We start from the raw sequence: 27977 nt of genomic DNA on the forward strand, positions 1-27977 counted from the left end.
CACAGCCCACCTGGTCCACCTCTTGAGGAACCCACAAGTCCACAAGAGGCTGGGCTCGTAGAAGGCCAAGCTCCGGGTCACCCAGGGACCGACAGCCTCTCCAGGCTGGGGGGTTGAGCCCCAACGCAGGCTCGAGTGGGCAGAACCACCCATAAGCCCCGGGGCTTCTGCGTCCTCAGTCACTTACTGAGCACCAGGCTTACACTGTGGAGTGAGTCGGGGAACTGTAAAGGCAGCAGTATTTCACTCCCTTGAACCAGGGCCAAGCACGGAGCCCGCGCAACACCCGAGAAATTGTGACACCTCGGCTGGCTTGAGGCGTGGCCAGGCAAATTTGGTGACCCCACAGACAGCCAGGATCGTGTGCCGCACTCCATGCCACATGGCCACACTCGCAAACCCCGGCTAGTCCGCACCGCTGGAGGCTGGGCCAGGCTGAAGGGCCAGGCCGCCCCGCAACCCCCAGGGCCTTGCTCTGTGTGGAACGGGTCTCTGTAGCAGCCCCAGCGGGCCCCCAGCTTTACCGCTGCACTGACATGCGCTCTGTGGCTTACACCACGGGGCAGGGGTGAAACGGAACAGATGGAGAGCAGCCAGTACTTGGTAGGCGTGGAGGGCCTGGAGGCTGGGTTGGGCAGGGCCGTGGAGGGCGCTGGAGACACTGAGTCGGTAGTGCAGAACCTCCAGCTGAGACAACAAAACATAGAAGCCGGACAGGGTGGAGGAGGGGGAGGGAAAGGAGAGTGGGAGAGAAAAATAGAGTGAGAGCCCAGAAGTAAGGAGAAAAAAAAAACAAAAGAAAAGCACGTCAGTGACAATCCGAACCATCACAGCCCAGCAACTTCAGGCCAGTGAGCCACCAGCCTCTCAGCAGCCCAGACCAAGCCCCTGCTGGTGGTACCTGCCAGGCCCCAGCGGGCCACACAGACCCCCAGGTTACCTGGGAGGGCCCCTCCATGCCGCTGGGGCCTGACGGCCTCTCTAGCTCCCTGAGGTCAGCCCGACTCATTTTCCTTCCAGAGGGTCCTGCTCGCCCCTGACCCCAAGACACCATGTACAGTACGTGCGTGCTATGGCCCTGCAGAGGCCCTGGGGCCTCACTGGGACGCACTGTCAGCCACCATGGCCCTGGAGGCCCGGGGTTCAGGAAAGAAACCTTTGAGGAGCCAGTTCTAAATAGAGGCCTCTCTAGAGCTAGGCCCCAGGAAAGAAAAATACGTAATTCATTGGACTTCCCTGGGCTGTCCGAAGGAGAAATTTACTAGCACAATTGCTAAGATCTAATCAGTGTCTTGTCCTGATGGGGGCCAGTTCCCAAAGGCAGCAGAAGTGAGAACAGGCTCAGCCCAAGGGGCCCTGTTGGGCGCCCTCCATACTCCACATTCTGGAAATGGTTACGTGAGGCACAAACACTCCTCGGTTCTAATTCTGGGAAAACCAGCCTCTACCTCCCCAGGATCTCCATCCCCTAGATACACAGAGCCGTTCATTAGTCCCAATGGCAGGAGCCCCCAAGAATCTGGCCATGGCCACACACTCCCAGAGGCAGCCTGAACCCTGAGGCTGGGACTGCCTGGGCTACGGAGGGTGACAGCTGAGCTGGCATGTGTCTGGCCTCACCCCAGGACCCTCTGCCCTACCTGCCTGCTGCACCAAGGTCGCTGAAGCGGCCCTCCCTCAGCCAAGCACAGCCAGAGCCAATCCCAGCACACACCCTGCCCTGCCAGGGCCATACCTCCCTCCCAAGCACCATGCTTCACACAGGAGACGTCCGAACGCACGTGCCAGACTCCAAGGAGACAGGCAGAGCCAGAGACACGCGGAGCAGGGGTGCGAAAGAGCACAGCCAGAAGGCACTGGCCATTCACAGCCTTCCTCTGGGCCAGACCCTGGGCTCAGCTGCAGCTCTAGTGAGGAATCAGGGCACACACGGTTCTCCCAGTGGGTCCCTGTCCTGGCCTGCGGGAACACAGGGCAGGCCCCACAGCAGCCTGCAGGGCTGTGGCCATCCTTACCGCCCCTCCAGAGGCCCCACTCGGCACGCTGGGTAGAGTGGAGGCCAGGCCTCTAGGGAGCAAGCATGCCCTCTGAACCCAGCCCAGCCGCGGACGCACTGGGGAACTTCCAGGAGGTACACTTCCTGCATCCCTACCATCAGGAACACGTGACCCCAAGCCTCTGCTGGGACCCCCAAGGATTTCTGTGCGGTGGGGTGCAGAGTGGGCCTGGATACCCCGCAAGGAGGCTGATGAAGCAGACCTCCACGGCTGTCTCGCCCAGCTTCCCACACACCCAGTTTTCTCAGCTTTTGTTTTTCTGCCTCAACAAGAAGCAAAGGGCAGAACCTCAAATAGGCACCCGGTGTGGAATTTACAACCACCCTCCGCTGCCAGCCATTCTGAGCAGCTCTCACCCACCCTGTGGTCTGGCCAAGAGGAAGCAAACAGTGGGCAGAAAGGGAAGGCGCCCTTGCCCTAGCAGGGATAGCCCACCACGCCTTCCCTGTGTGGACTCAGAATCCTCACAGGTGACAGACAGCCCCGAGGGCCTTTATGGCTCGAAGATTTGCTAAAAATGAAAGTGCCCATGCTCCCATTGGCTTGGCAGACAGCGTGAGCAGACAAGGAAGGCAATGCAGCGAAGTGGCCTATGCCTCTGCAGGACCAAGCCACAGGCACAGGGGCCAAGTGAGCCTCCTAGGACCCCACAGGGAAGCCTGGCCCCCTGACCACTGTGCACCGGCCAGGAACATGCAGTGGGTCTGCTCTGGAAGCAGCAAGGGCCGTGCAAGCGCTTTGTAACACGAGAGACCCAGCCCAGGATGGACCCCTGTCCTGCTCCTCCCCCTCCTGTATGACACCCAGGACAGGGATCTGGGGCTCCCTGCCCTTTAAAAGAGCAGCGGTGGGAGGGATGCACCCCAAGCCTCCACCCGGTAGAGCACTGGGGCCACAGAACTGGTTGCTAAGATTCTGCAACAGGAGCAGAACTCCCACATCTCCCCAGAATCACAGAACAAAAGTTACAGGCCGCCGTTCTCCATTTTTAAAAAACCCAGGGATCCTTAATTATTAAAGAAGCCCACGAGAATTCTGTCTGGCAGTGAGTGACAAAAGCAAAGTTTAAGGAGCCATCTGGTGTACAGAAGCCGCATACTGCAGTCTCGTGGCGTGTGACACTAAGTGCCCCTCCCACTTCTTCCTAACTGGACAGAACTGTTCTACCCCGACGACTCCAGTGAGCTGTGGGCCCTGGGGACGGCAACCCCAGGAAGGTGCCGGGGTCTCAGCCACCTCCACACTCTGCACACAAGCAAGTGAGCGGGGAAAGGCGAGGAAGAGAAGGAGGAGACAGGCCAGGCCACGGGCAGGACAGTGTCAGACCCCACCCACCACAAAGCTTGCCGATGCTCTGGAGGTGGTGGAGGGCAGCGTGGGCACCCGGTGGGTGGGGCCTGCCGGGTGGCGCCCTCAGCAGGAAAGCAGGAGGCACTGTGATGGCAGAGGAGACAGACCCAGACATGACTCCCAGAGGCCTCAGCGGCTCCCCTACCCCGGAGCAGGAGCACCACCACCTCATCACTTCCTGCTGCCAGGAAGGGGGTCTCTGGAAGTAGCTCAGGAGGACCCCAGGGAGGACAGGCCTCCAGCCATCAGGGTGCGAGCCCACCAGAGAACAAACCCACCTGCTATTCAGAATCTGAGTGAAGGGTGATGGTGGGTTTCCGTTTCCCACCATCCAGCCCTTGAAAACTAACTGACATCAGGGACAAGCAGTAGTTTAACCAGGGAGACCAGGGCCAGGGCAGACGATGGAAAGGAAGGCTGGCCACGTACCTTGGCATGAGGGGACTGCATTTTTTGGTACATCTCCAAGGAATAATGATGAAGCCACATTTCAACAAAAACCTGCAAAAGAGAATCAGTTGGTCCAATGATTGAACAAGAGTGTCAAGACCAGTCAATAGGGGAAAGGAGTATCTTTTCAACCAATGCTGCTGGGAAAATAGGATATCCGCATGCAAATGAATGAAGCTGGGCCCTCACCTTACAGCATAAACAAAAAATAACTCAAAATGGATCACAGAATTAAATGGAAAAACTAAAACGATAAAAATCTTAGAAGAAAGCATGGGGGAAAAACCTTCACGACATTGGACTTGGCAATGATTTCTTTAAAATGACTCCAAAAGCACAGGCAACAAAGGAAAAACAGACAAATTGGACTTCATGAAAATGAAAAACTTTTGTGCAACAAAAGACACTACTAACAGAGTAAAAAGGCAACCCATAGAATGGGGGAAAATATTTGCAAATCATGTATCTGATAAGGGATTACTATCCAGAATACACAGAGAATGCCTAAAACTCAACAACAACAACAAAAGCAGCCCAATTCAAAAATAGGCAAAGGACTTAAACAGACATTTCTCCAAAGAAGATAGATAAATAGCCAGCAAGGACATGAAAAGATGCTCAACACCACTAATCATTAGAGCAACACAAATCAAAATCACAATGAGATACCCACTCAAATCCATTGGAATGGATATAATTAAAACACAGAAAATAACGAGTGTTGGTGAGGATGAGGAGAAATCGGAACCTTTGTGCACGTTTGGTGGAAATGTGAAATGGAACACCCACGGTGGAAAACAGTATGGTTGTTTCTCAAAAAATTAAAGAATTACCATCTAGTCCAGCAATTCCACTTCTAGGTATACACCTAAAAGAATTGAAAGCTGGGTCTCGAAGAGTTATTTGCACAGCCATGTTCATAGCAGCATCATTCACAATAGCCAGAGGTGGAAGCAACCCAGGTGTCCATTGACGGATGAATGGATAAACAAATGTGATATTCACACACAATGGAATAGTAAGCCTTAAAGAAGGGAATTCTGACACATGCTACAACATGGATGAACCCTGAAGACTCGCTATGCTAAACGAAACCAGTCGGTCATAAAACTATAATACCCCATGATTCCACTTATATAAGCACCTACAGTAGTCAAATTCATCAAGTAGCATTGTGGTTGCCAGGGGCTGCCAGGAGTGGGAAATGAAGCATTGTTTAATGGGTACATAGTTTCAATGTTATAAAATATAAAAGTTCTGGAGATCCATTACAACAAAGTAAATATACTTAACACCACTAAATTGTACACTTTAAAATGGTTAAGATGGTAAATTTTGTTATGTGTATTTTACCATAATTCAGGAAAAAAAGAAAAAAAGGGCGCTAGCATTTTAGTCCAGGAAACAACCCTCAGTTCTGTCCTGCAAGCCCACCTTGGTCACCTGCCTCCCATGCCAGCAGAGCCCAGGGCCCACATTAGTGGGGAGCCGTCTGAAGCACCCTGTTCTGTGAACAGGGAAGATGATCCCAGCTGGCCCACTTCCCAGTGCTGCTGTGACAATAACATGGAAGCCTCTAAAAACACAGCAACCCACATACCAAGAGTTATGTGCAAGGTGGGAGCGACAGAATCCCATCTTATCCACATTCCAGGCTGTCAACAAGCAATGCTTATGTTGACCAACTCAGCCCCAGAATCTTGCGTCAGAATCACTGAACCTCACACTCCAAGGCGTGCTCAGAAGATAGCCAGACCTGGGAGGTGGCCAGTGCTGCACTGTGGGAGTGAGCCAGCCCAGGCCCGCAGGAGACACTGGAGCTGCACGCGGGCAGACAAGGGGCCCTGCCACCTCCCATCTACATCCCCTGGCATGGAAGGGCTGGGCTGCCTGCTGACCAAAGTGAAGGCTCTGAAGGTCCTCTCCATTCAGTATCATAAATGTGCTGCTGGGGCAGCATTTAATATCCACACCAGCAATCACGGGAAACATCTCCAACCACATGGGAGTGGATCAGAGAGGTGGGGTGGGTTGGGGCGGTAGGAGCTTTTACACGGATCTACTGGAAATTACAGGATTGGGCAGCAATTACATCACCATGGCGACAACAAAATAAAACTCTGTGGACAGGGAATCCTGGGATGAAAGCACTGTCAATGACATACAGGTTAGACAGGTGGGTAAATTTCTTCTTGTCTGTTTTCTCAATGTCAGAGAAGGAAAATACTAACAATTTATTATAGAACTGTCCCCCAGCTGAGGGGCAGTCTTTAGGCCTCTGCCCCATGAGGTGGAAGGTGGCTGAGCAGTTTATTTTAAAATGGAAGCCGAGAAGAGCCGTCTCAGCTCTCACCTGGAGCAGAGTTTCTGACCGCCAGATCTCGTGGGAGGCAGGGTCTGCATTCACAGATGTCTGATGAGAGATATGTCTCTTCAGGAGGCTGGTGTGGTGGAGGCCGTAGGAGGCAAAAGGCATGGCTGGTGTCCTGCGTGAGACACGGAAACAGGCCTTCATTAGGGGCTCCCACTGGCATAGCCAGGGGCAATCTGGACATCAAAATCAATGACCGCAATAATAACTACAACCTACTGAATCATACAGCAACCCCCAGTCCATGTTGATATATATGAATAAGTAGGAAGAGAGTGCTCACTAATAAACACAGAAGTGATGAAATTAAAATCATCACTTGGCAACCAGCCTCTTAATAACTGATCTGGCTAACGATCGTTAAGAGATGCTAACACTAGTGATAACTGCATAGTCTCAGTGTATCTTCCCATGAAATCCCCCTTGTTCATTAATTTAGGCACGAAGTATTTATTTAATTTTACAGTAGGAAAACCTGGCCAACGCCCTCTTAGCCCAGTGATCAAGCTGACGTCACCAGAAATGGGCACACGGACACCATGGGTCACCGCTGCAGTGCCCCTGCCAACAACGCCCAACCTGGGTCTGATCAGGGAAACACCCTGAGCGCCCAGGCCCAGGGTATTCTGCACACCGTGGCTGCACGCGTCGAAGGTGTCAAGATTGGGAGCCTGCAGGGGACTCGAGAGACAAGTACATGCAGTAAGTCACCCTGCGCTGGACCCCAACAGGGTAACAGCCATTCGGGGGGTAGCTGGTGAAACCCGAGTGGGGTCTGAGGATTAGATGGTCGCCTTGTAGCAAAACTAACTCCCTGATTTGGCCAGAAGTACTGTGGTTACTTCTATGAGGGAGAGCGCACTCGCTATTAGGAAACACTCTGAAATATTAAGCGATAACGGGCACCGTGTCTATAACTTATTCAAAAGGCCCAGAAAAAAAAGATACAAATAAACAGAGAGCGGATAAAACAATTCGGAAGTCTGGGTGAAGGGTCTATGGCGGTTCCCTGTGTTATGCGTAGCAACTTTTCTGTAAGTCTAAAATTATATGTAAAAACAAGCAAACAAAATCGGGCTGAGAAAACCACTAGGCAGCTGCAATATACCTTTGAGAGGGGTGAATCTGCCCCCCTCCAAGTCTCCCACCTCTTCCTTTCAATCCTCTTTCCTTGGGGGCATTTGTCCATACATGGGCGCTTGGGGAAATGGCATGGCACGTGCCAGATGCGGGGTGGGCCAGCAAGTGCAGGAAAGAGCCTGACTGCAGCTTCCCAGGAAAGGAGTTGGGCCAGTGGGGGCCAGGGGGGGGGGGGTGCGGGATAGAGGAGAACAAGAGGCAGCTGTTGGGACAGGAGGGTCTTCTGGGGAGAGTCGGCTAAGAGACCCCAGGTTTAATTTAAGGTCCACCAAAACCCCAGTTCACCTTTGGGCCGAGGCTGGCCACACACTCCCCTTCTGCACAGTCCAGCCTGTTTGGACTGGCACAAAAGGCTCTTCGCCCCAGGGGCTCTGGCTCAGGACAAGACCTAGCCCTGGAGCTGATTCCCACTAGTCATGTATTGCATGACGTGTTAGTTAACGATGGACCACATACATCACGGTGGTCTCATTAAGATTATAACGAAGCTGAGACATTCCTTTTGCTGAGCGACATCTTAGAGCAACACTACATTATGTTTAAAGATAAATTTAGTAGCTAAGTGTGCAGTATTTATAAACCCTACAACAGCGTACAGTCATGTTCCCGGCCTTCACATTGACTTCTACTCACTCACGGACTCACCCAGAGCGACTTCCGGTCCTGTCAGCTCCAGCATGCTAAGGGCTCTATCTCGGCATATCATCTGTTTCTCTTTTATACTGTATTTGTACTGTACTTTTTCTATGTTTAGATACACAAATACTATTACGTTACAACTGCCTACAGTATTCAATAGAGTAACATGCCCTACAGGTTGGTGGCCCAGGAGCAACCGTCTGGGTTTAAGTGCACAATGTGATGGTTGCACAATAACGAAATCACCCAATGACACGTTTCTCAAAACATGTCCCCGTCATACGTGATACACACACAACTGCATTCCTATTCATCCATGACCTTCCAGGACCTGCCTACAAGTCCTTGCTCTCCAGAAGCATCAGCCTAGCGCCATCAGTTGGCTGTCAGCTTCACGTCCCCCACCACCCTGCTCACCACCCTCAGTGCAGGTTGGATGCTGCGCACGGGAAGAGCTGCTATGGGCAGCACACAGCCCGTTCCCATAGCAGAGCCATGCGGCTGCAGGATCTGACTGCTTCAGCCACTGAAAATCAAAACAGATGCCCTCCTCACCCCTGCCCTTCAGTTTGTGCTAGGGCAGCTGGGGTTGGGGAATCTTAGGCATAACAAAAACTGGGGAGCCCTGGGCAAAGGGTAACACCACTGTCCCGTGACCAGGGAGACAATGAGCAATGCCCATTGACCAGGCCACTTCCTCGTGGAAGGGCCAGGCCTTAACAGCTAGTGGCAGGCATGGGCCACCTCAGGCACTGGCGAAAGGCCAGGATAGCCGGAGAGCCTTACCTGGGAGCTGGTGAGGGACTGGTCCCCCCCGGACTGGAGGAGAGTGGGGGGAGCACATTGCCTTCTGTGGGCAGGAACCATGACAGGTACCTGTCCACCAGGATGAAATAGGCACAGTGTGAAGTACGGACATGGAGGGCCCCGGAGAGTGGCTAGAAAATGAAACTTGAGTTAGTATGTGGCTGTGGGTACCACCCCAGGCTGCTGACCCCAGCAATCACACAGAAGCCCTGGGATGCGAGCTGTATCCCCAAGGCTGGCGCACAAGCAATGAGGACAATGCCAGGAGAAAAGTTCCCAGCACAGAGAGCCTGAATGGACCCTTAGTCCTGCCCCGCATGAGAAACCCCAGGGCCCCTCCACCCTGACTCCATGCCCAGCAAGCACCTCCTGTGGGAAGCCCCACCGATCGCCACATGGAGTTCCTAGAGCAGCCCACATGGCCTGCCAAGTCTGCCCACCAGTCTGTTGTCCTAACTGTCCTAAGATGGCCTGAAGGACAAAGGCTAGAGGAGGAAGGACAGGAGGACCCCAAGAAACGAGGCAGGAAGGGAAAAGGAGACATGGAAGCCAAAGAAAGCCTGGCAGCTGGCTCCCAGGCAAATCCCAAGCTCCCCCAGCTGCCTGAAAACAACAGCCCTGGCCACGGCCCCCACCCTCCATGGAGGTCTCCAGTAAAGCAAACTCTGCTCAGAGGCATCCCTTTGGTACCTTTTGAGTGATGAGGCTCAAAGCAAAGAAGAACATGTAATATTCAAACGGATCTGAAGGCAGCGTTAGGGGAAAAATAGCAGTGTCACTGAACCACCCCCCAGTTCTATGCTCGCCACCCCCAGCCTCACTACTCATAGGGCCAGCAAAGGATACTGAGGGCCAGGTTTAGGCCGAGGCCCCCGGTAGGGGGGAACTGGACCTTGTTGTGGTACAGAGGGCTGTCAGGGAGCACACGCTCCTGGATGGAAGCCTTCACGGGGCCCTGTGGAGAGAGGAAGGCGGGCTTGAGGGCTGGCTCTGGCGTGGTGCCCGCCCTAGTGCTGCCCGCCCTACCTGTGGGACGGCCCTTTGGGAAGGCTGCTGAGGACGAGACCAGCACACAGACCCTGCCCGTGTGAACAGTGCTATCCTCCACGTAACAGTTCAGTAAAAGAGCCTTCATTTAGAACCTCTCATTTCATTCTCATAAAGGACGCAAACAGCAAGGGCAGCTGCTGTGCACATTTCTGAGCCCAACCAGGCACCTGATGAATCCCATCTCCTCTGCTTCTCACACCCACTGAGCAAGTCACCCTTTGCAACCAATCTCAGGGCCCCGGCTGCCACTCAGCCAGGAGCAGACAAGGCAGCATGGCACCTTCCCCACAGGCAGTTTGCAAAGACCTTAAAAAAAGTAACCGTGGGATTTCCACTTTGTGAGCCTTCTTGGCCCTGAATAGATAGATAGCCCAGTGTTCTCCTGCCCACTGTCATAGGCACTCCGAGCCCCTGCCCACCCACCACCACTGCAGCTGCTGTTTGGGCTTCTCTGCCCCAAGCACAGCTCTCACCACCATGGCGTACTTACGGGCAGGTAGGAGACAGGAAATTCAAACTTATAGTCTTCAGCTTGAAGTTTATAAACCAACTTCATCATTGGGCCACTAAACATGAAATTAAACCAACAAAAACAGGGCAAATGAACTGCAAACCACCTTGCGTTGTTTCTTAACGTTGAGAAATACAGTGATTTAAAAATGGGATCACCAGAGGCAGCATCCAGCCCCTCAGGTGGCAAACCTACCTACCCAGGGTCTAGAAATTCCATCGCAATGCTGTACTCGACAGGGCTCACACGTCCCTGTAAGCAGCGAAGGTTCCAGCCGATGAGGACGCCATCCAAGCTGCCGAAGATGCTCTCTACCAGCCATGGGAAGATACTGTGCAGCTCCTGAAACAGTGCGCGGTGAGCCTCGCGGCAGGCTCCGAGGACAGTGCCCACTGCCCGGCTCTGTGCTATGTGGGCCTCCCACCCCAGCTCCAGTCCTGCGCCACGAGTTACCCACCTCCCTCGCTGGCCCTGACCTCTAAGGTTGTTACTCCCTGGTTCAGAGGCCCCCAGGACTAACCCGGCACCCACGGGCAACCTGGCACAGCAGTGCCAACACGAGTAGCAGCTTTGCATTCTTTCGTTGTAGTTACATGGAATACCGAGTAATACTGTTTTATATCTAGACCACTTCATAAATAAGTCAGCTTATTTAAAATGTTTTGTAAAAAATGTCACCAACTCCTGATCTGAAGAGCTTTATTAAAAAGGGTGGCAACATTCTTTCTCAGAGTGAGCCCTTGAAACTGAGATTTACTGTCATTTGCTTGTAGCTCCTTGTCCAAGCGGGCTTCTTGAACTTACCTACATTTACTACTTGACAGTTCCGGCTGTGATGTCAATACTGGTTTTCAGTATTTATGTCAAGGTTTTTCAACTTTGGCGCTGTTGCCATTTTAGGCTGAACACACCTCTTTGTTGTGGGGGCTGTCCTGTGCATTGTGGGCTGGTTCCCAGCATGCCTGGCATCTACCCACTCGATGGCAGTAGCACTAGTCGTGTGACAGCTAAAAATGTCCCTCGACATTGCCAGGCATCCCATGTGGGCCAGAGCAGCCATGGTTGAGAACTCCCGGCCTACATGTTCATACGTTTAAATGCAGTGTCCCTAAATGCAACAGTCACAACGCCAGGTAAGGCTTCTACGCCGGGCAGTGCTCAGAGGTGGGAACCAGGGTCTGTAATAACAGTTTTCCAGGATTGCATGAGACATGCCCCGAAGACACGCTAGCAAAGCTGTACCTTTGCTGGAAAATCCTCAATGACTTTAACCAAATCTTGGCACCGCTGTGCAAAGGGCTTATTTATAGAGTCAGCTTTCAGGCTAGCCTAGGAGAAGAAACCAAAACAATCATGAGCATAGTCGCTGTGCAGCTTTTGATATCCCAGCTCTAGTCAAACAGAAATCCAAGTGATGGGCAGGACTGAGATACACACCCCTGGCCTGACTCCACGGTACCTCACATATCAGGTCATGCGTGTGTCAGTGGCCTAAAGGATGATACTAGAACAGAGGCCAAGGTCCCACACTCTCCAGACCAGTAATCGTCAGGCTTGCTTCCCATAACCCTCTGTCAGGCCTGTCCAGTTACCTCAAAGAACTGCACATTATCAGAGTAACATTGATTTCTGCCTGATCCCCAGCAGGGGGTCAGCCCCGGATCCTGGAGAGGCCCCTATTGTGTGGGGCTCCCCTCAGAGACCACAGAGGGCTCACCAAATGCCTTTGCATGAACTGGAAATTCCCCACATGACTGACCACCCATGACTTCTACCCCGGTGAACATCAGTGAGCATGCCCAATAAAATGAGGGTGTCATTTGTTGTCAGTTAAGCCATTAACCAAGATGTCTTTTATTCAGTAGAAAATGAACCTGCTGAACCTTCATTACCTTAAGAAACAAGTAGGCTAAAAACTACAGACAGCTTCGGCCAAGTGCTGACACAAATTATGACATCAACGGAGAGGCCAGGAAGCATTCATGACGAGAACTAGGGAAATCTACCTGAGGTCATGGGGTGTAAGGAAAGCATGTGTGTATCCTGAGACTAAAGGAAGAAAATAAGCCTCTGCACGAATGGATGAAGATCAAGGGAAAATGCTAGAGTTTAACCAAGAGGGCTTTGCCCAAGGATATCTAAGGCCTAGCTTATCTCTAAACGAAGGTGGAGTACACGGGGGCCCAGTCAGAGGCAGAGACCTGGGCTGTTCAGGCCACAGGTAGGATCTGCTGACTCTAGAGGGGGCAGGGAGGAAGAATGTTTCAGGTAAGTGTTTATCAAAAGCATCTTTTGGGAAACGAAATGTGAAACTTTCACCATTGCTATCTGCCACACGCTTCACTTCTCAGCATCACGTTTAATACTTAAAGTACAGTCCTGGTTGCCCATGGCATAGCAGTGTCCCTTCAGCTTTCCCTGATGACTATTATGATTGGACTTTTGTATAAGCATTTACAAGACATAAAACTATGAATGTACACCTTTTCACTTGCTCCTCCCCATGCCCTGAGAAATAGGGAAAATGGCATTTGAATCAACTTGTGTCAGAGATGAGAAAACCAGGATTCAGGGATAGAGTAAACCCAAGGTCCTGCAGAGGCAGAGTCGAGCCTAAGGATTTCATCCCCAAGCCCAGGGTGGCTTCCATCACATGCCCTCAGAAACAACCACTGGAAAGTTCTTCAAGTCCGTGGAAAGAACTCTCAAGTCTCTCAGCTCAGAGCTATCACCACACTGACACTCCCACGGGCCGTTGATATTTACCAGTAGGAAGCTGGGCTGTTGCAGGTAAGGGAACGCCATAGCAGCCTCCCGGGGAGAGTTGAAGATGGCCGTCTTAGGAAACCACTGTGGAAAAGCAGAGACAAAATCTCAACATCTGCCAAACAACAGAATACTGCATTATTTCACAGTGTCCTGAGAAAATCTGTATAACTCAACATACACTGCACTGCCGCATTCCATGTTTTATAGAAATGCTGTGCTCACAGTCCTCAGTGGCCAGCTTCAGAGCCAAGTGTGCGGCGATAAATCCTTGGTAACACAGGGTAATGCTTATATAGCACTTGCAATGTGTCAGATCTGGTTCTAAGGACTCTCCATATAGTTCTCATTTAATTCTCGGTGGTAGCAGAATTCTAAAGATTGCCCTCCAAGGTGCCTGTCCCTGGTTATTCTATCGAACATTCATCTAGGTACTGCTGTGAAGGGATTTTGCAGACACAATTAAAATCTCAAGTTGTGGACCAGAAGACACAGAGCAGTCCTGGCTGACAGCCAGCAAGGAAACGAGGACTTTATTTCTTCAGCTCCAAAGAACTAGATTTTGACAACAACCTGGATAAACTTGGAAGCAGATTCTTCCCGAGAGCCTCCAGATAAGAACAAAGCTGGTCAATCACTATATTGTACACCTAAAACTAATATAACCAATACAAGACTGTATACCAACTACATGTAAACTTTAGAAAATTGGAAAAGAAAAGCTGTAAAGGGAGGGAAGGCAAAGCCAGCTAACACCTTGACTTTAGCCTTGTGGGACCCTAAGCAGAGAACCCAGCCACGCCTGCATGCCTGACTATACAACTGTGAGATAATAAACGAAGTTTTAAGCTGCTATGTTCGTTGAGCAAGAATAGAAAATACATCCTCACCACAACCGTACAAGGTCAGTACAGATGAAGAAATGGAGAGAGAGCAAAGGCACCTCACTTACTCTCACCCAGCTGGCAAATGGCAGAACCAACATTCAAGTACACAGACTTCTCCATAAACCTCTCAGAGAGACAGGTGGATAAGTCTCCTCTATATTACCTGTACTCTCTGAGAATGAAGGGGCGTGGGGTGGGGTGGGATGAGCGAGCCCTGCCAAGGGAGCCTTTGACCGCCCCTCAGAAAATCAGGGGTAGCTCTCCAGATTCCCGCCTTTCTGCCCAGCCAGGTCAAAAACTGAAAATATCCAGACTCGGACGGAGCAGAAGGAAAGCACGCCTGGTCCCACCAGTGGGTTACCGATGGCTTTCCTGGCACAGTCCTGCTCAGCCACAGCCCAAGTAAGATGCACGGAGGTGGAACTGACAGCTTATGTGGATGGAGAGAGGCTCCATGAAAGGAGGCTGTGTAGGCAATTGAGGGGTTGACAGGAGACGCGGCATCTCTGCCGCTTGGCAATATAAACACCTCCCAGGTTTTTTCCAACTCTTAAACTAGCTATCAGTTTGTGTTAAGACTTAACACAAATAAAATGCCTCAGTCCTGAACCAAATGTTTCTGAGAACTATTCCAAAATGATCAATGCACCATAAAGTCCTGAACTGTTTGCAAAGGGCAGAGCTTTAGGTAGGATGAGGTGAAAGTACCTCCTTGCTCAGAGGAAGCTGCATAGGGCAGTGGCTCAGGGAATGAAGCCAGAGGTGCCAAAGCAGGGGTCTTTCCAAGGGAGGGCAGTGTCTCTAACACACTCTGTTCTCTGACCCTGCCATGGCCAGGCTCCCCCCATCACGCCCTTCTGCGCTGTGCACCCAGTGTTTGCTTCATCCCGCCGCGTCAACAGCCACTTTACTCAGGAGCTGCTTGCGGACCTTGTTTTGGGGTTTCTTCTAAGCGAAGCAGCCCTCTGTCAACGCCGATCACGCCAAGCAAATCGCCCTACTGCCAAGGCCTCCCTCTAGTAGCTCTGAGAAGCAGGGCTTGCTCCCATTTGTTGGTCACAACTGTCCTGTGAAGTAAACATCAAGATCCCCATATCACAGATGAGGAAACTGAGGCTCGGGAAAAATCCAGCCACACCGGGAGGAAGGCTCGGGCCGGGACCCACACGGCTCTTCCTCCTACACGGCTTCTTAGGTCCAAAGCCCAACTTTTAGCTCGAAGCTCTCCTTCCTCCAACTCGTTCAATGAACGTTAACCGAGCACCTACCGGGATGAGGCGTGCGAGCCGCGCGGTAAGGTGGCATAAGGACGCAGCCTGGGCCCTCGGCCACCCCGCCGGCCGGGTCTGGGGCAGAGCCGCCCAGACCCGGCCCAGGGCTCGCGGAGGAACGGAGACGGCTTGGGCGGGGGTTCGGAAAGGATGCCGGGACACGGGACCGTCCCGCGCGCGGCTCCCGTCACTCACCTGTGGGATGCTTAGCGTCGCTTCTCTCAGAGACTGAGGCCACCACTTGGATATCCGGCGCCGACATGTCGTCATCAAGCTGCGCGTGGCGTCACACCCCCTGGCCTGGCGGGAAACTCGTCTCTACCTCTTCAGGCCGCAACCTCAAAAGGCGCGTGCGCAGAGCGAAGCTCGGCCGGTTTATGGAGGCCGCTTTTGTATGCGCGTGCGTAATGGGAGCATCTGCGCCCCTCACGCCTGAGCTCACGCACTGTATCCGTAGCAAGGAGTGCGCGTGCGCGTAAGGAGAGGCCGTTAATTAGAGCCCTCCGGCCCCGCTTCAATGGGGCACCGCGGCGCGGAACAGTTACGCACTGTGCATTGCCCTTCGTCCCGCGGGCATTTATTGAGCGCACACTCTATGCCAGGCACCGCGCTGGGTGCTGCGACTTAAGCGAGAATGATCAATGCAGCCTAGCACGGAAGTTCTGATCGCCCAGAAGGGGGTCTCTTTGGCCCCGACCCGTCCCTTCCCTCCGGGTAGGGCTGCCCGGGAGGCCAAGCTGCGGCGCTGCAGGGAGAGGAACAGCTGGCGGAGCCAGTAGAGGGCACTGTGGGAGGGCCCAGCGGGGCGGGGCGCGCACCGTCCCGGCAGCCGCGCAGATGGCGGCGCCGGGCGCCGCTCCCGGGCCGGGGGCACCCCCGGGGCTAGAGGCGGCCCTGCAGAAGCTTGTGCTGCGGCGGAAGAAGGTGCTGAGCGCGGAGGAGATGGAATTGTACGAGCTGGCGCAGGCGGCCGGCGGCGCCATGGACCCCGATGTGTTCAAGTGAGCGGTCGCGGGTGGGGGCTGCGCGCTTGTCCGACCCCCAGACACACTTGCTCTCAGCCCCCCGCCCGGCCACCAATCAGGAAGAAGAGCACACTGCCCTTGTCTGAACCCTCTGGGGGCCCAGAATAGAGCAGGGGTCTTGGACGTGGCCCTTCTAGTGGCCATGCCCGGCCCTGGGCCAGGAGGGCTCACTGCGCACCGCGTCTATTCTCGCCAGGATCCTGGTGGACCTGCTGAAGCTGAACGTGGCGCCCCTCGCCGTCTTCCAGATGCTCAAGTCCATGTGTGCCGGGCAGAGGCTGGCAAGCGAGCCCCAGGACCCTGCGGCGGTGTCTCTGCCCACATCGAGCGTGCAAGAGACCCGAGGTCAGAGCTCTCTTCCCCTGTGGCCCAGGCGGTGAGGTGGTAGGGGCCGGGAGGTGGGCAGTGCCAGGCATAGCACGGGCTAGGCCCTCAGTGGCCAGCCCTTTCCGTCGGTCTTCTTCTAGGACCCACTGGGCCCATCCAAGGACTCTCCCCTTGTGCGCAGTTTCCACTTTGGCTTTGATGCTAGCCTTTAGAGAGCACGTCTAGATCAGGCAGTGGCAGAATGGGTGCCCCAGGGTGGTCCAAGAAGACTAGGCCTCATCTGGAACTTTTGCTGCCTCTTCCCACCTCATCACTCATGCCTTCATACCACAAACATGGGACCAAGACTACTTTGGTTCCTGTTCTCATGGCTTATGCAGTCTCCAGAGAAATGCTCAGGGAGTGGGCAGGCAGAGGCCTTCCTGCAACCCCCTTGCCTATATCCCACTTGGGCCCAGATCCTGCCCAAGAGCCTGGCCAGCTGGGAGTCAGTGTCTGCCTTAGACACTCAGAGTGCAGAGGCTCGAGTGGGAGAGCACTGGGCCGAGGCTTGAGGATCTTCTTCACTCTCAAGGATCACGAAGGACGAGGGGATGAACAGGTGCCGGTGACAAGGGTGTCACAGCAGAGCTCCCCGTGTGGTTGCTCCTGATGGCTCTTAGGAATCCTCTGAGATGCAGCAGAACCTCCTGGCGGGCTCCCTGACCAGAGCACTCGGGCACTCACAAACATCCTGAGAGGCAGCTCACGTTGGGGTGGCGGGCAGGCTGGCACCTGTGGGTGGGAGAGCCAGGGCCCTGAGCACTTGCATCTCCTGTCCTGAGAGGCCGTGGGTCTCCTCACTGACCTATGCTCCGTCTGCTCTCTTTGTGTCTCTCTCTGACCTGCAGAGGCCTCCTTTCTCTCTACCAAGAACTGTAGCCCCCCTGCAAGGCCCTCCTTTTCCTCAGCCCCGCGGCCTGCGGCCTCTCCGGTTCTGCACCATGGCCCAGCTGCCACGCACTCGCCTCTCTCTCCAGGGCCCCCCGGTTCCCTCCGGTTGTCTTGCTGCCTGTTCTCTCCTTTTGCAGGTTGCATTTATTGGTTTATCTCTGGGGGTTGGTGTGCTCTCTTGTTTCCATGGAAACTGCTGTGGCCCCAGAAAGCCAGAACAGCTTCAAGCTGCAAGGGCAGAGACCCTGCGGGCTAGCTCTGCCACACCGCTTAGAGACCAAGGACATGATTTAATGGTTTATTAAGAGACAACCTGCAGTACTTCTAGAATGGGGCCAATACCCTTTACCCCATGGAGGCTAACTCTGCTGGGTGAGACTTGCTCTCGCTAGAGGTGCTCCTGCCCAAGAGGACAAGAAGCCAAGGGGCAGGAAAGAGGCACATGGCAGGCTGTGGAGGGCAAAGCCTTCAGGTGTGAGAAACACCCTGGCTTCTTAGATGCTGTCTCGTACCTGGATAGGCAGCCTGGAGGATAAAACCATGATTCCCCTTTCCTGCCTGGTCCCTGAGCTGGGGGTACCTTCCAGGCATTGTCAGGTGTGTTGAGGCTGAAGCCCCAGTGGCAGGGGTGTGTGAGGGCCTGGAAATCGGGGGTGGAAAAAACAGAGTTGTCAGAGTAATGCAGCTGTGGGGACCATGGTGGCCTAGGATGATGATGGGGGTTTGAGGCTGTTGGGAATAACTGGCCTTAGGTTTCCCACAGAATTGGAATGTGAAGATGCTCCAAGCCATGGGCCAGAGCCCCACTCAGACTTGATTCTGTCTGAGTTCCTGTCCCCTGGCCATCTAGGTGGCCTGTTGGGACTGTGACCAGAAAGCTGATTCATTTTGCCTCTTCCGGCAGAAAAGAGGAAACAGCCCGAAAGCACAGAAGGGAGTAATGCAATGCTTGTCATGGGGAGGGTGTGGAGTCACTGAGGAAAAATTCAATTCAGTTGAGTGTTCTCTGTTGAAGTTTAAGGCAACTAAAGTTTTAAAGAGGTGTCACTCTAGAACATGTACGAGTAGGTAAGTTTGGTGTGTGGAAATCATGAACCTCAGGCAGAACTGCACTGTCCAATATGGGAGCCACAGCCCCAGGGCTAGTGTAAGTACATTCCGCAAGCCCAGATGCCGAAGAATTGGCCCAGAAAGGGAATGTAACACCTCCTGAATAATTTTTATATTGAGGATATGATAAAGTGATAATGGATATTTTTGGTTAATTAAAACATTGTTTAAATTTCTTGTTTCTTTTTACTTTTTAATGTGGCTACTAGAAAATTTAAAATTACACGTGTGGCTCACATCATATTTCTATTGGACAGCGCTGCTCCAGAACAGTCACAGTAATGCTTTTCCCAAAACACCTCGTCAGGGCTGTGTGTGCTGTGCACGGAGGGGTCACTCCCTGGGCCCGTCCACGAGGGAGAACACCTCCCAAGATGCATAGGCTAAGTTAAGGGTTAAAAGTGCATGTGTACATGTTCGTGTGGCATGTAGGTGTTTGGCATTGTCTGTATGTGTTCTGGAAGCTCTGATAAAGCCCCTCCACGGTGCCCAGCCAGAGAGGGCCGCAGTACTGGCTGGTGGGTGCAGACCTTTTGGTGGCTCTTCAGCAGTGGCAGTAGCCTGAAGACATTGGGGTGGCCTGTGCCGCCTCGCCCAGCTGCAGTGCACTCCCGGAGCGGGGCTGCAGTGCTTCCTTTCCCTCTTCTCATTTCTCACTCACCTGTCCTACTCTGCCCCCTCGTTCTTTTTCTTCCTCACACACGTGCATTCAGTGTGTACTCACCGCCAGTCACTAATACCGGGGGTGCCAAAAAAATGTATACACATGACTTGTATTCATCTTTTATTGTCAGTATATATTGAGTATTACAATTTTAATGCAGTTTTTTTCCTTTCTTAAAATGTGTATACATTTTTTTGGCACCCTCTGTATTTTGGCTTGGCAGCCCTATCTGCCACGAGGGGGCACTCTGACCATGAAGGAGAAAGGCCGCTTTTGGGGACCAGCAGGAAGGGATGGGAGCAGCAGCTCCTACTGGGACTTTTTATAAATCCTTGTTCCTGACCAGCTCTGCCTGCACAGCTTGCAGGGGATGGTGAGTGGGGCTCACATGGGCCACACCAAAGGTAAATGACAGAGAAGGTCCCACCAGATCTGACCGGCTCCCTCGCTTCAGGGGCTCCCTGAGTCACGGGGGAGACAGGCTTGTGTGTTTTAGGGGTTTGTTTCATTAGGGGGTCACAAAACCCTGAGGGGACACAAGTTGGTTTTAGGGGTAGTAGGAACACTGACTTTTGAAGACAATAAGCCAGACCAGTGTTTTTAATATTCAGTGTTATTGTCTGTCTTTGTGCCCTCAGGAACCAGGCACATCCTCACCTCACCCTTCCTCAGCCTATGGTTGCCTTGGCTCAGCCCCACCCTCCATTCCATGTGACCAGCTCCAAAAAGTCCTATGCTTGGTTCCCTGCAAGGCTGAGTCTGAGCCCGAGCCCGAGCCCGGCCGAACACAGCAGGTCTTTTCATGCAGGCCCTGCAGGCCATCCTCCTGCCCCTTCCTTCTCCATGCGTGAAATGAGGAGGCCTGAATGGGTTTTCCCACTAACCCCATGAGCACAGGATTGCTGAGGGTTCCACAAATCACACAGATCTGCATAATGGTCTACTTTCATTGTTACACGGTTTTCTTAATGCCGTCTATGGCTCAAAGTCACATTGGTGTCTTATTTCCAGGGTTTATGGGCCTTGTCAGATTTTAAATACATCGTTTGCCCTTTTCTACTCTCCTGTCATCCTTGAGTTTCCAAAAGGGCCCTGGTCATTACACTGAGGGGGAAGGAAAACTCACATGTGGCAGGCTAAAGAAAAGCTGGTTTCAGTCACACCCCCCTCTGAGACCTGCCCTGCCACTTGCTGGGAGTGAGCTACGTCTGATCTGTATTTCTGAGTCCTTCAGGAAATGCCCCTTGTTGAGAGTTTGTGGGGTGCCTAGGGACCCAGGGTTAAGCCAGATGCTACAGAAGACTTTATTCTGTTTGGTCTGGCCTGGGGAGGTTCTTTGGCCTCAGAGGAGGGCACTAATGTGTTGGGGGCTGCTGTGGGGTGGCAGGGCCCATAGGGATCCTTGCCCACTGACCAGTCAGTGGGGACCATAATATTGGCATTTGTACCAGAGGAAATGTGGGTGACAGTTCTTTTTGTGTCTGTTTTTCGTGAGTCACTAGCAGTCTGAGTTGGGCCAGCTTCACCCTACCACATGCTCCTGTGTGTTCCCCCAGGGCTCTGGGTAACCTGTTACTACATGTTTGTCGAATCAAATGCATGCAAGCACTGGAGTGTGAAGCCCAGGGAGGCGAGGCAGGGGAAACCTGAACTGTCGAGAATTCCAGGCGTGGCACCATTGTAACCCTCTCACCACACTGGGCAGCAAAGACCCCACTCTCTGAGGAACAACTCTCCAGAAATTCTCTTAAGAAGCAGTGTTCTATCCGTGCAGGTTTCTGGGGAGAATTTACTTGTCAGTATCAGCGAGCATGGAAAGTGTCTGATGTCCTAGAATTGTCAGGGTCTGCAGAGTCTCAAGTGCAGGAGCCTCCACTTGCTCTAGAATGGGACAGATGGTGAAACAAATGACTTACCAGGCCCTAAGAAAACTGGTTGTGTCTTTTCTCCAAGAACTTGTCACAGGCTATGTGACTGTGAACCTGGATGGAGGCTAGGGGTCAAGCAGGGGACATGTACTCTGATCAGAGTCCATAGGGCAGACCCTGGCTGAGGCAGGCCCAGAGGGGAGGGACTGAGCCAGCAGACCACCAGCCTGTTCCACCAGTGCATTCTGTTCCCTGGGGGGGTCCTCTCAGTCTTGCTGATGCTGTCAACACCCTGAGCCAAGAGAAGCTACTCCTTTGAAATAAATCTCTAGGGGGTGACCGGTTAGCTCAGTTGGTTAGAACGTGGTGCTGGTAGCACCAATGTTGCCAGTTCTATCCCCCCATGGGCCACTGTGAGCTACGCCCACCTTAAAAATAATAATAATAATTCTCTAGCTCTTGCATGGTTATAGGTCTTTCTGGTTGTCTTCACAAAAGAGAGAATAAAGTAAGCAAATTACAAATCAAGGAATAGACCAGTGGTCTCCAGAGTGTGACTACCTGGTCAAGCAGAAACTGTCAAACAGTCAAACCTCTGTAGTGGCCCAGGCCCGGGCTCTGGGAGTGAACCCGAGGGCAAGAGGCTTGACCACCAAATGTTTGCAGAATGCTGAGGTAGATAGCAAAATGTGTGAGAGCTTCTGCGATCCAAATCCAAAAGCCTGACTTCATCTATTGATGACTCGTGCTTCCTGTGTCCCCAGTCTGATCAGTTCAGATGTGGTCAATCCAGACAGGAGGAGAGTGCCTGGGGGAGGTAGTGAGACAGCAGCCCTGCTGATACTGAGTCCTCCTGTGCTGCTGGCAGTTGTACTTGACCACGATGCTTGGTAGGGCCGGAGTCAACAAGCTGAGCTTCCCTTCCCCTAACTGACCGTCAGAACTTTCTCCTCTCGTTCCTTACATTACTCACTTCCATCCTAGGACACCCTCGAGGGCCTCCTGCACTTTACCAAGGACTTCTCTAGGCAGTCCTGAACCTCAGGACCCTGGGCTGACATAGAGTCCCTGGCTGAAAGGACTGTGACAGAAACATACTAGACATAAATGTTGATCAAGGAACACAAATACAGCGATGGGCTGAGATTGTGGAGTTTGCCCTGGTTCCTAATGATTGTGTTGTGTTTGCTCAGGGAGAAACAAAGGCAGCACTGCTCTCAGTGGAGGTCCGGCCCTGGCAGAACGCAGCAGCCGGGAAGGATCCAGCCAGAGGATGCCCCGACAGCCCAGTGCCACCAGGCTGCCCAAGGGGGGTGGGCCGGGGAAGAGCCCCACCCGGAGCAGTACCTGAGCCGGGCAAGGACTGGTCACGCTGGTCTGCTGTGAGCTCCACTGGCCTCCTGGCAGAGGCTGCGTGTTGTTTCCTCCAGTTGGTAATAAACCTTTTTGAAAAACTGAGTGTCCATTGAAGATGTTTCCTATCACTTACTGAATATATTAAAACACAAAGATTTATAATTAGTTGCGTGCTGGTCCTTGTTATGCTACAGCTGAACTAACCAAGTGACTTAAACCAGTGACTTCACCTGGACCTCATTTTCGGGTCTGAGAGAAAAATACTCATATTACTAGGTGTTTTATAAACAGATTTCTATATGTTTTGCTTGAAGTGAAATGAACGATCTTTTGTTGAACCATTCCCAGGAGGCTAGGGTGCAGTGGGGGCAGGGGTTTGAACACAGAGGGGGAAACGCTGTCTTTCAAGTTACCACCAACGGTGAGGACAAAAATGAATCGTGCAGATAACCTGTGGGTCATGGATGCCATTGCAGAATCCAGTAAAACCATTCCCCACCCAATGTCCTGACCTTACACATTTGATCCACAGTTGAGGGATTCTGTGGACATCCCCCATTTCCATGGACCTTAGATTTTAAAACTCCAGTTCTAAGCTTTTGTACTTTAGTCCACATGTCCAGTCAATAAAGAAGTCCGAAAAATGGCAAATTCAATAGAAAATCCTAACTCAGTTTTCCTATAATTCAGTAAATCTTTATGCTTTGAAACCTTGGATGGGAAATACTGACCTGTCTCTCCCACCCCAGGTCCTGTCACGTAAGCAGTGCTCCTTACAGATGTGGGTAGCACTGCAGGCACCCCAACAATACAGCACTTCCATGCAGGCCCAGCAGGCTTTGGGGCCCTTTCCATTCCTGGGGTCAGATGAGCCCCACAGCAGACAGAGGTTTGATACAGAAACTTGACAAACAGCTTAAAACCAGCCAAGCTGAGGGGTGCCAGGAGAGAGCAGAAGAGGTATGTTCACCAGCTGCACTCTCCTATTCAGCATTCTTCCCCTTCAGCCTCTGCTTTCGTGGAATCCACACCTGCTTTGTAATCTTTCTCAAGCTGCCAGGTCTTCCCAGGCCTCAGAGAACTCCCCTTCCTCCATGCCCTCCCCCACGTACCGGTGCACAAAGGCTCGCTTTGCGTACATGAGATGGAACTTACGGTCCAGGCGGGCCCAGGCCTCGGCGATGGCAGTGGTGTTGCTCAGCATGCACACCGCCCGCTGTACCTTGGCCAGGTCTCCCCCAGGGACGACAGTGGGGGGCTGGTAGTTGATGCCCACCTGCCAGAGGAGGGGAAGAACGCAGTGAGTGAAGCTTGGGTTAAACCAGAAATTGTGGCTGCTTTCTCAGAAATGGAAGCCGTGTAGTTGCCCTTTAGCGACCTGGGAGAAGGCTGGGTTCACCCTGCAGTCTCTGAACCCTGTGTGCCATGCAAGGTGCCAGGGAAGCAGGGTGCTAGTTTCCAGACAAGGAAAGAAGTGGCCAGAGCCAGCCACTCTGGCTCAGTCCCAAGCTGCCTCAAGGGCTGTGTCATGTAATCGGCACCAGGTGACAGAACTGTCTTCCTTCTGAAGGACACTGCTCTGGATTCTTCGTACATTACTTTCTCCATAGGCTTCAACAAGAGGGGACTTGAGCTCTGTCGTGGAAGACTTTTCTACCCTCTACACAACCATGGTGGTATTGCGAGGGAAGATCATAACCCCTGCTTTCCCACCAAACAGTATGTACATAGGAGAGTGACAGGCACACTGCCAGAGGTCCTAGGACTGCGGCTTCCACGGCAACAGCAGATGGTCTCTGTGTGTGTGCTAAGTAGGAAGGGGGGGGGGGGGTGACATTCCAAGGCTGGGACCAAGGGGGAGGCATTCCAGGCTTCAGAACCAGGGGTGACAGGACCACAGATTTTGGCATCAGAATATTGGGTCAGCTAGAGCCAGGATCAGCAAACTTTGTCTATAAAATGTGAGACAGTACATATTTTAGGCTGGGTGGGCCATGCCATCTCTGTCACAGCCACTCAATTATGCCTTTGTAACACAAAAGCAGCCATCATAGGCCACTGAACGTGTGTGGCTGTGTTCATGTGAAACTTTACTTATAAAATCAGGCTGCTGGTCCACCACCCATGCAGACCCCTGAACTAGAGGAAAAGAACCCGGAGTCGGAAGTCCTGGTTAAGAACCCAGGCCATCAGGCCCACCAGAAGCAGTGAGGGTCTGAGCCAGAGGAGGCGGCATGAAAAGCAAGGCTCAGGGAAGCACAGATCCCAGAGGGAAAGAATCCACAGGGTTCAAGAATCAAGCACAGGGCAAATGTGAAACACGACAGCAAGGAAGGGTTGTATAAACTGGGGATCTAAGGCAAACTCAGGCCAGAATTTCTAGGCTTACCAAGTGAGAAATAAAGATGTTGCCAATTTTTCTTCACAAATAGATTCATGATCGGTTTACTTTAAATAAAACACTTCATAGGACATGTCAATTCTGTTTAATTTCTACATATCTATGGAATCAGGTGGATTTAGTGACACCCCAAATTCAAATATCCACACGAGTTATGAAAATGCCAAAAAAAATCCTATTATGAGAAAATGTATCTTATTTCTAAGACCAGTCTACATTTCCTGCACTAATTCCTCCATCCAAACGGGGACACAGACCCTTCAGAAAATTTCCTGTTCTGTTAAAAAATTCTCCCACCACAGATAAATAATGTGATGACTCAGGAAGGAATTCAAGACTCCACTGAATAAATTATCGCTCTGGGACACTCATGTATGACCAAGAGCCTAGCTGCCGTGTATTCCCCACAAGGACAGCATTCTTTCGCAGGGTCTGCTGCACGCTGAACGATAAAACCACTCGACAGCACCCAGTCCTACCTTAAATCCCGTCGGGCACCAGTCCACAAACTGGATGGTGCGCTTGGTCTTGATGGTGGCAATTGCCGCGTTGACATCTTTCAGGACCACGTCTACCCTGTACAACATGCAGCAGGCCATGTACTTGCCGTGGCGAGGGTCACACTTGACCATCTGATTGGCCGGCTCGAAGCAGGCATTGGTGATCTCGGCCACGGACAGCTGCTCGTGGTAGGCCTTCTCGGCTGAGATGACGGGGGCGTAGGTGGCCAGGGGGAAGTGGATGCGGGGGTATGGGACCAGGTTGGTCTGGAACTCCGTCAAGTCCACGTTCAGGGCCCCATCGAAGCGCAGGGAGGCCGTGATGGAGGACACGATCTGCCCAATCAGACGATTGAGGTTGGTGTACGTGGGACGCTCGATGTCCAGGTTGCGCCGACATATGTCGTAGATGGCTTCGTTGTCCACCATGAAGGCACAGTCGGAATGTTCCAGGATCGTGTGGGTGGTCAGGATGGAGTTGTAGGGCTCCACCATGGCCGTGGATACCTGGGGGGCTGGGTAGATGGCAAATTCGAGCTTGGACTTCTTGCCGTAGTCCACCGAGAGCCACTCCATGAGCAGAGACGCAAACCCAGAGCCGGTGCCGCCCCCGAAGCTGTGGAAGATGAGGAAGCCCTGCAGCCCCGTGCACAGATCCGCCTGCGAGGAAGCAGAGACTGTGAGCAACGCCGGCAGGAGCAACCCCAGCAACCGTGACAAGCCGCTGTCCCTTTTCTTTGCCTCCACAGGAGGATACGAATTCAAATGGTCCCCAGTGAACATGCATTGCACTTTGAGGTGAGACAAAGCAGACACTGGAGATGTATGCGGATGGATGCACTGGAGCCACACAGGAAAGGAAGAGCATGGAGTCATCATTCTGGCCTGGGTTTTGCCAACATGACCTCCTGGTCCCAATCCAAGGCCTACCCTCCCATTCCAGGATCACGCCATCAGGAAGCCTTCCCAGCGCTCTTACCAGTTTGCGGATGCGGTCCAGGACCAGGTCGACGATCTCCTTGCCGATGGTATAATGGCCTCTGGCATAATTATTGGCTGCGTCTTCCTTCCCCGTGATCAGCTGCTCCGGGTGGAAGAGCTGCCTGTAGGTCCCTGTATGCACTTCATCTACAAAGAGGACACGTGTGCGCGGATCTATAAGGACTGTTGTTAACTCACCAGCACGGACACGTCTGGGGACCGTTCCATTCTACCAAGCACATGCTGTTCCCTGTAGGTCAACAGCATCAGTGTAATACACAGAGCACAGCTGCAATCTATGGCTCCGGCAGTAAACTCATCTCCCAGCAGAGATACCAGCTTGACCGGTTCCCAAAGGAGGGAGCAGAGCTCTCAGGGCGACCCCTCCCCCCCGCCCACCCCACCCCCACACAAGCAATTCTAAATATACATATTTCTTTCACACCCAAAGGGTATAATTTAAAAAAAACAAACTCTTACATACTAGACAGTCACTAGGTCAGCGTGACTTGCCAGGCAGTCCCATCAGTCACCCTATGTGGCCCAGGTCTCACAGACTTTAGGGTGACATTTTTCTGGGTGGCCAGTGACAAGTGCTGTCTTTGCACTGGAAATTACCTCAGGCGTTAAATCTGGAAGAACCCAATGAATTTTCTCCACTTATTTTCTATGTCTGAGATGCAGGTCAAGACTCCTGCACCCGCCTGAGAAAGTGCGCAGCGTTGAGGTAGGACGAGCACCCGGTAACCCTGCAGGGGGGTGTACACAGCCACCTGCCTGGGCCTGAGGCAGTGACAATAAATCTGTCACCGCTCATCTTACTGCCGGCCTAGCAGTTTTTTCTGTTTGTTAGCTTTTCCTAAATCAGGAGACTGAGCCCCACATTTCAAACACTAACCTTTCAGTTTCTCATCTAACATGGTCACGGTCACGGATACCTGTGTGTCCATCTGTCCTTTCTGCAGAGGGATTCAAGGGAGCACACGTGGGGATTTAGCGAGGCTCTTCCACCCTCCTTGCAAAGCCGCCCTATGTGCCCGAGTACCTACCGACCACCATGGGCTCCAGGTCCACAAACACTGCTCTGGGCACATGCTTGCCAGCCCCAGTCTCGCTGAAGAATGTGTTGAACGAGTCATCCCCACCACCGATGGTTTTGTCACTTGGCATTTGTCCATCAGGCTGAATTCCATGTTCAAGGCAGTACAGTTCCCAGCAGGCATTGCCTATCTGCACTCCGGCCTGCCCCACGTGGATAGAAATGCATTCTCGCTGGGAACCAGAACATAAATGTGAGACCCTCCTCGTCTTCAAAGCAATCATCACTATACTTGCATGGCATGTAAATGAGACCTGATACCATAAATTAATACAGTCATGCATCGCTTAATGACAGGGCTACGTTCTGAGAAATGCATTGTTCGGCAATTTTGTCATTATGTGAACATGACAGCGTGCACTCGTACTAACCTAGATGGTCCAGCCCACTACACACCCAGGCTGTCTGGTACAG

At 52.6% G+C, this 27977-nt stretch overlaps 3 protein-coding genes across 10 annotated transcripts in view; 1 reads left to right on the top strand and 2 right to left on the bottom strand.

Annotated features, from left to right (window-relative positions):
• SMPD4 (sphingomyelin phosphodiesterase 4) overlaps nucleotides 1-23762 on the bottom strand; it is a 30920-nt gene extending 7158 nt beyond the window's left edge. The window contains exons 1-12 of one of the 7 annotated variants that reach the window (XM_019710149.2): nucleotides 15495-15631; nucleotides 14959-15095; nucleotides 13142-13225; nucleotides 11618-11704; nucleotides 10575-10717; nucleotides 10355-10430; nucleotides 9661-9769; nucleotides 9505-9557; nucleotides 8794-8945; nucleotides 6211-6343; nucleotides 3837-3908; nucleotides 601-687 (exon numbers count right to left, since the gene is read on the bottom strand). In XM_019710149.2, coding sequence (XP_019565708.2) covers nucleotides 601-687; nucleotides 3837-3908; nucleotides 6211-6343; nucleotides 8794-8945; nucleotides 9505-9557; nucleotides 9661-9769; nucleotides 10355-10430; nucleotides 10575-10717; nucleotides 11618-11704; nucleotides 13142-13180 — 951 coding nt within the window. In that variant the 5' untranslated portion in view covers nucleotides 13181-13225; nucleotides 14959-15095; nucleotides 15495-15631. Of the gene's footprint in view, nucleotides 1-600; nucleotides 688-3836; nucleotides 3909-6210; nucleotides 6344-8793; nucleotides 8946-9504; nucleotides 9558-9660; nucleotides 9770-10354; nucleotides 10431-10574; nucleotides 10718-11617; nucleotides 11705-13141; nucleotides 13226-14736; nucleotides 15096-15494; nucleotides 15686-23737 lie in introns of those variants that run through there. The other 6 variants (XM_074321497.1, XM_074321498.1, XM_019710147.2 and 3 more) reach the window with 6 other exon arrangements.
• Nucleotides 15811-22684, top strand: MZT2B (mitotic spindle organizing protein 2B). 2 transcript variants are annotated; one of them, XM_019710152.2, is made up of 4 exons: nucleotides 15995-16300; nucleotides 16521-16669; nucleotides 17542-17721; nucleotides 22420-22684. In XM_019710152.2, the coding sequence occupies exons 1-4, from the start codon at nucleotides 16137-16139 to the stop codon at nucleotides 22575-22577; spliced, it is 651 nt and encodes a 216-aa protein (XP_019565711.1). In that variant the 5' UTR covers nucleotides 15995-16136; the 3' UTR covers nucleotides 22578-22684. The 2 variants fall into 2 exon arrangements, with proteins under 2 accessions (XP_019565712.1, XP_019565711.1); XM_019710153.2 differs by lacking the exon at nucleotides 17542-17721 and having other exon boundaries at nucleotides 15811-16300.
• On the bottom strand, nucleotides 23515-27634 carry LOC141566989 (tubulin alpha-3 chain-like). Its single transcript, XM_074321800.1, has 4 exons — nucleotides 27510-27634; nucleotides 26463-26676; nucleotides 25463-26143; nucleotides 23515-23858 (listed from the first exon to the last, which is right to left on the bottom strand). Exons 1-4 carry the CDS (start codon nucleotides 27632-27634, stop codon nucleotides 23631-23633), a joined length of 1248 nt encoding a protein of 415 aa, XP_074177901.1. The 3' UTR covers nucleotides 23515-23630.
• Between the last annotated feature and the right edge of the window lie 343 nt (nucleotides 27635-27977).

Source organism: Rhinolophus sinicus, linkage group LG16, assembly GCF_036562045.2.
Source record: "Rhinolophus sinicus isolate RSC01 linkage group LG16, ASM3656204v1, whole genome shotgun sequence".
In the NCBI taxonomy this organism is placed as follows: Eukaryota; Metazoa; Chordata; class Mammalia; order Chiroptera; family Rhinolophidae; genus Rhinolophus; species Rhinolophus sinicus.

Excerpts from the sequence above, each read along its gene's own strand:
- MZT2B (XM_019710152.2), top strand. The coding sequence starts at position 16,137 with ATGGCGGCGCCGGGCGCCGCTCCCGGGCCGGGGGCACCCCCGGGGCTA. Across the intron at positions 16,301-16,520 it reads ATGGACCCCGATGTGTTCAA|GATCCTGGTGGACCTGCTGA; the intron begins GTGAGCGGTCGC and ends TATTCTCGCCAG. Across the intron at positions 17,722-22,419 it reads CCTGTTCTCTCCTTTTGCAG|GGAGAAACAAAGGCAGCACT; the intron begins GTTGCATTTATT and ends GTGTTTGCTCAG.
- LOC141566989 (XM_074321800.1), bottom strand. The coding sequence starts at position 27,634 with ATGCCAAGTGACAAAACCATCGGTGGTGGGGATGACTCGTTCAACACA. Across the intron at positions 26,677-27,509 it reads GAGCCCATGGTGGTCGGTAG|ACGTGTCCGTGCTGGTGAGT; the intron begins GTACTCGGGCAC and ends AACGGTCCCCAG. Across the intron at positions 23,859-25,462 it reads GGTGCCCGACGGGATTTAAG|GTGGGCATCAACTACCAGCC; the intron begins GTAGGACTGGGT and ends CTCCTCTGGCAG.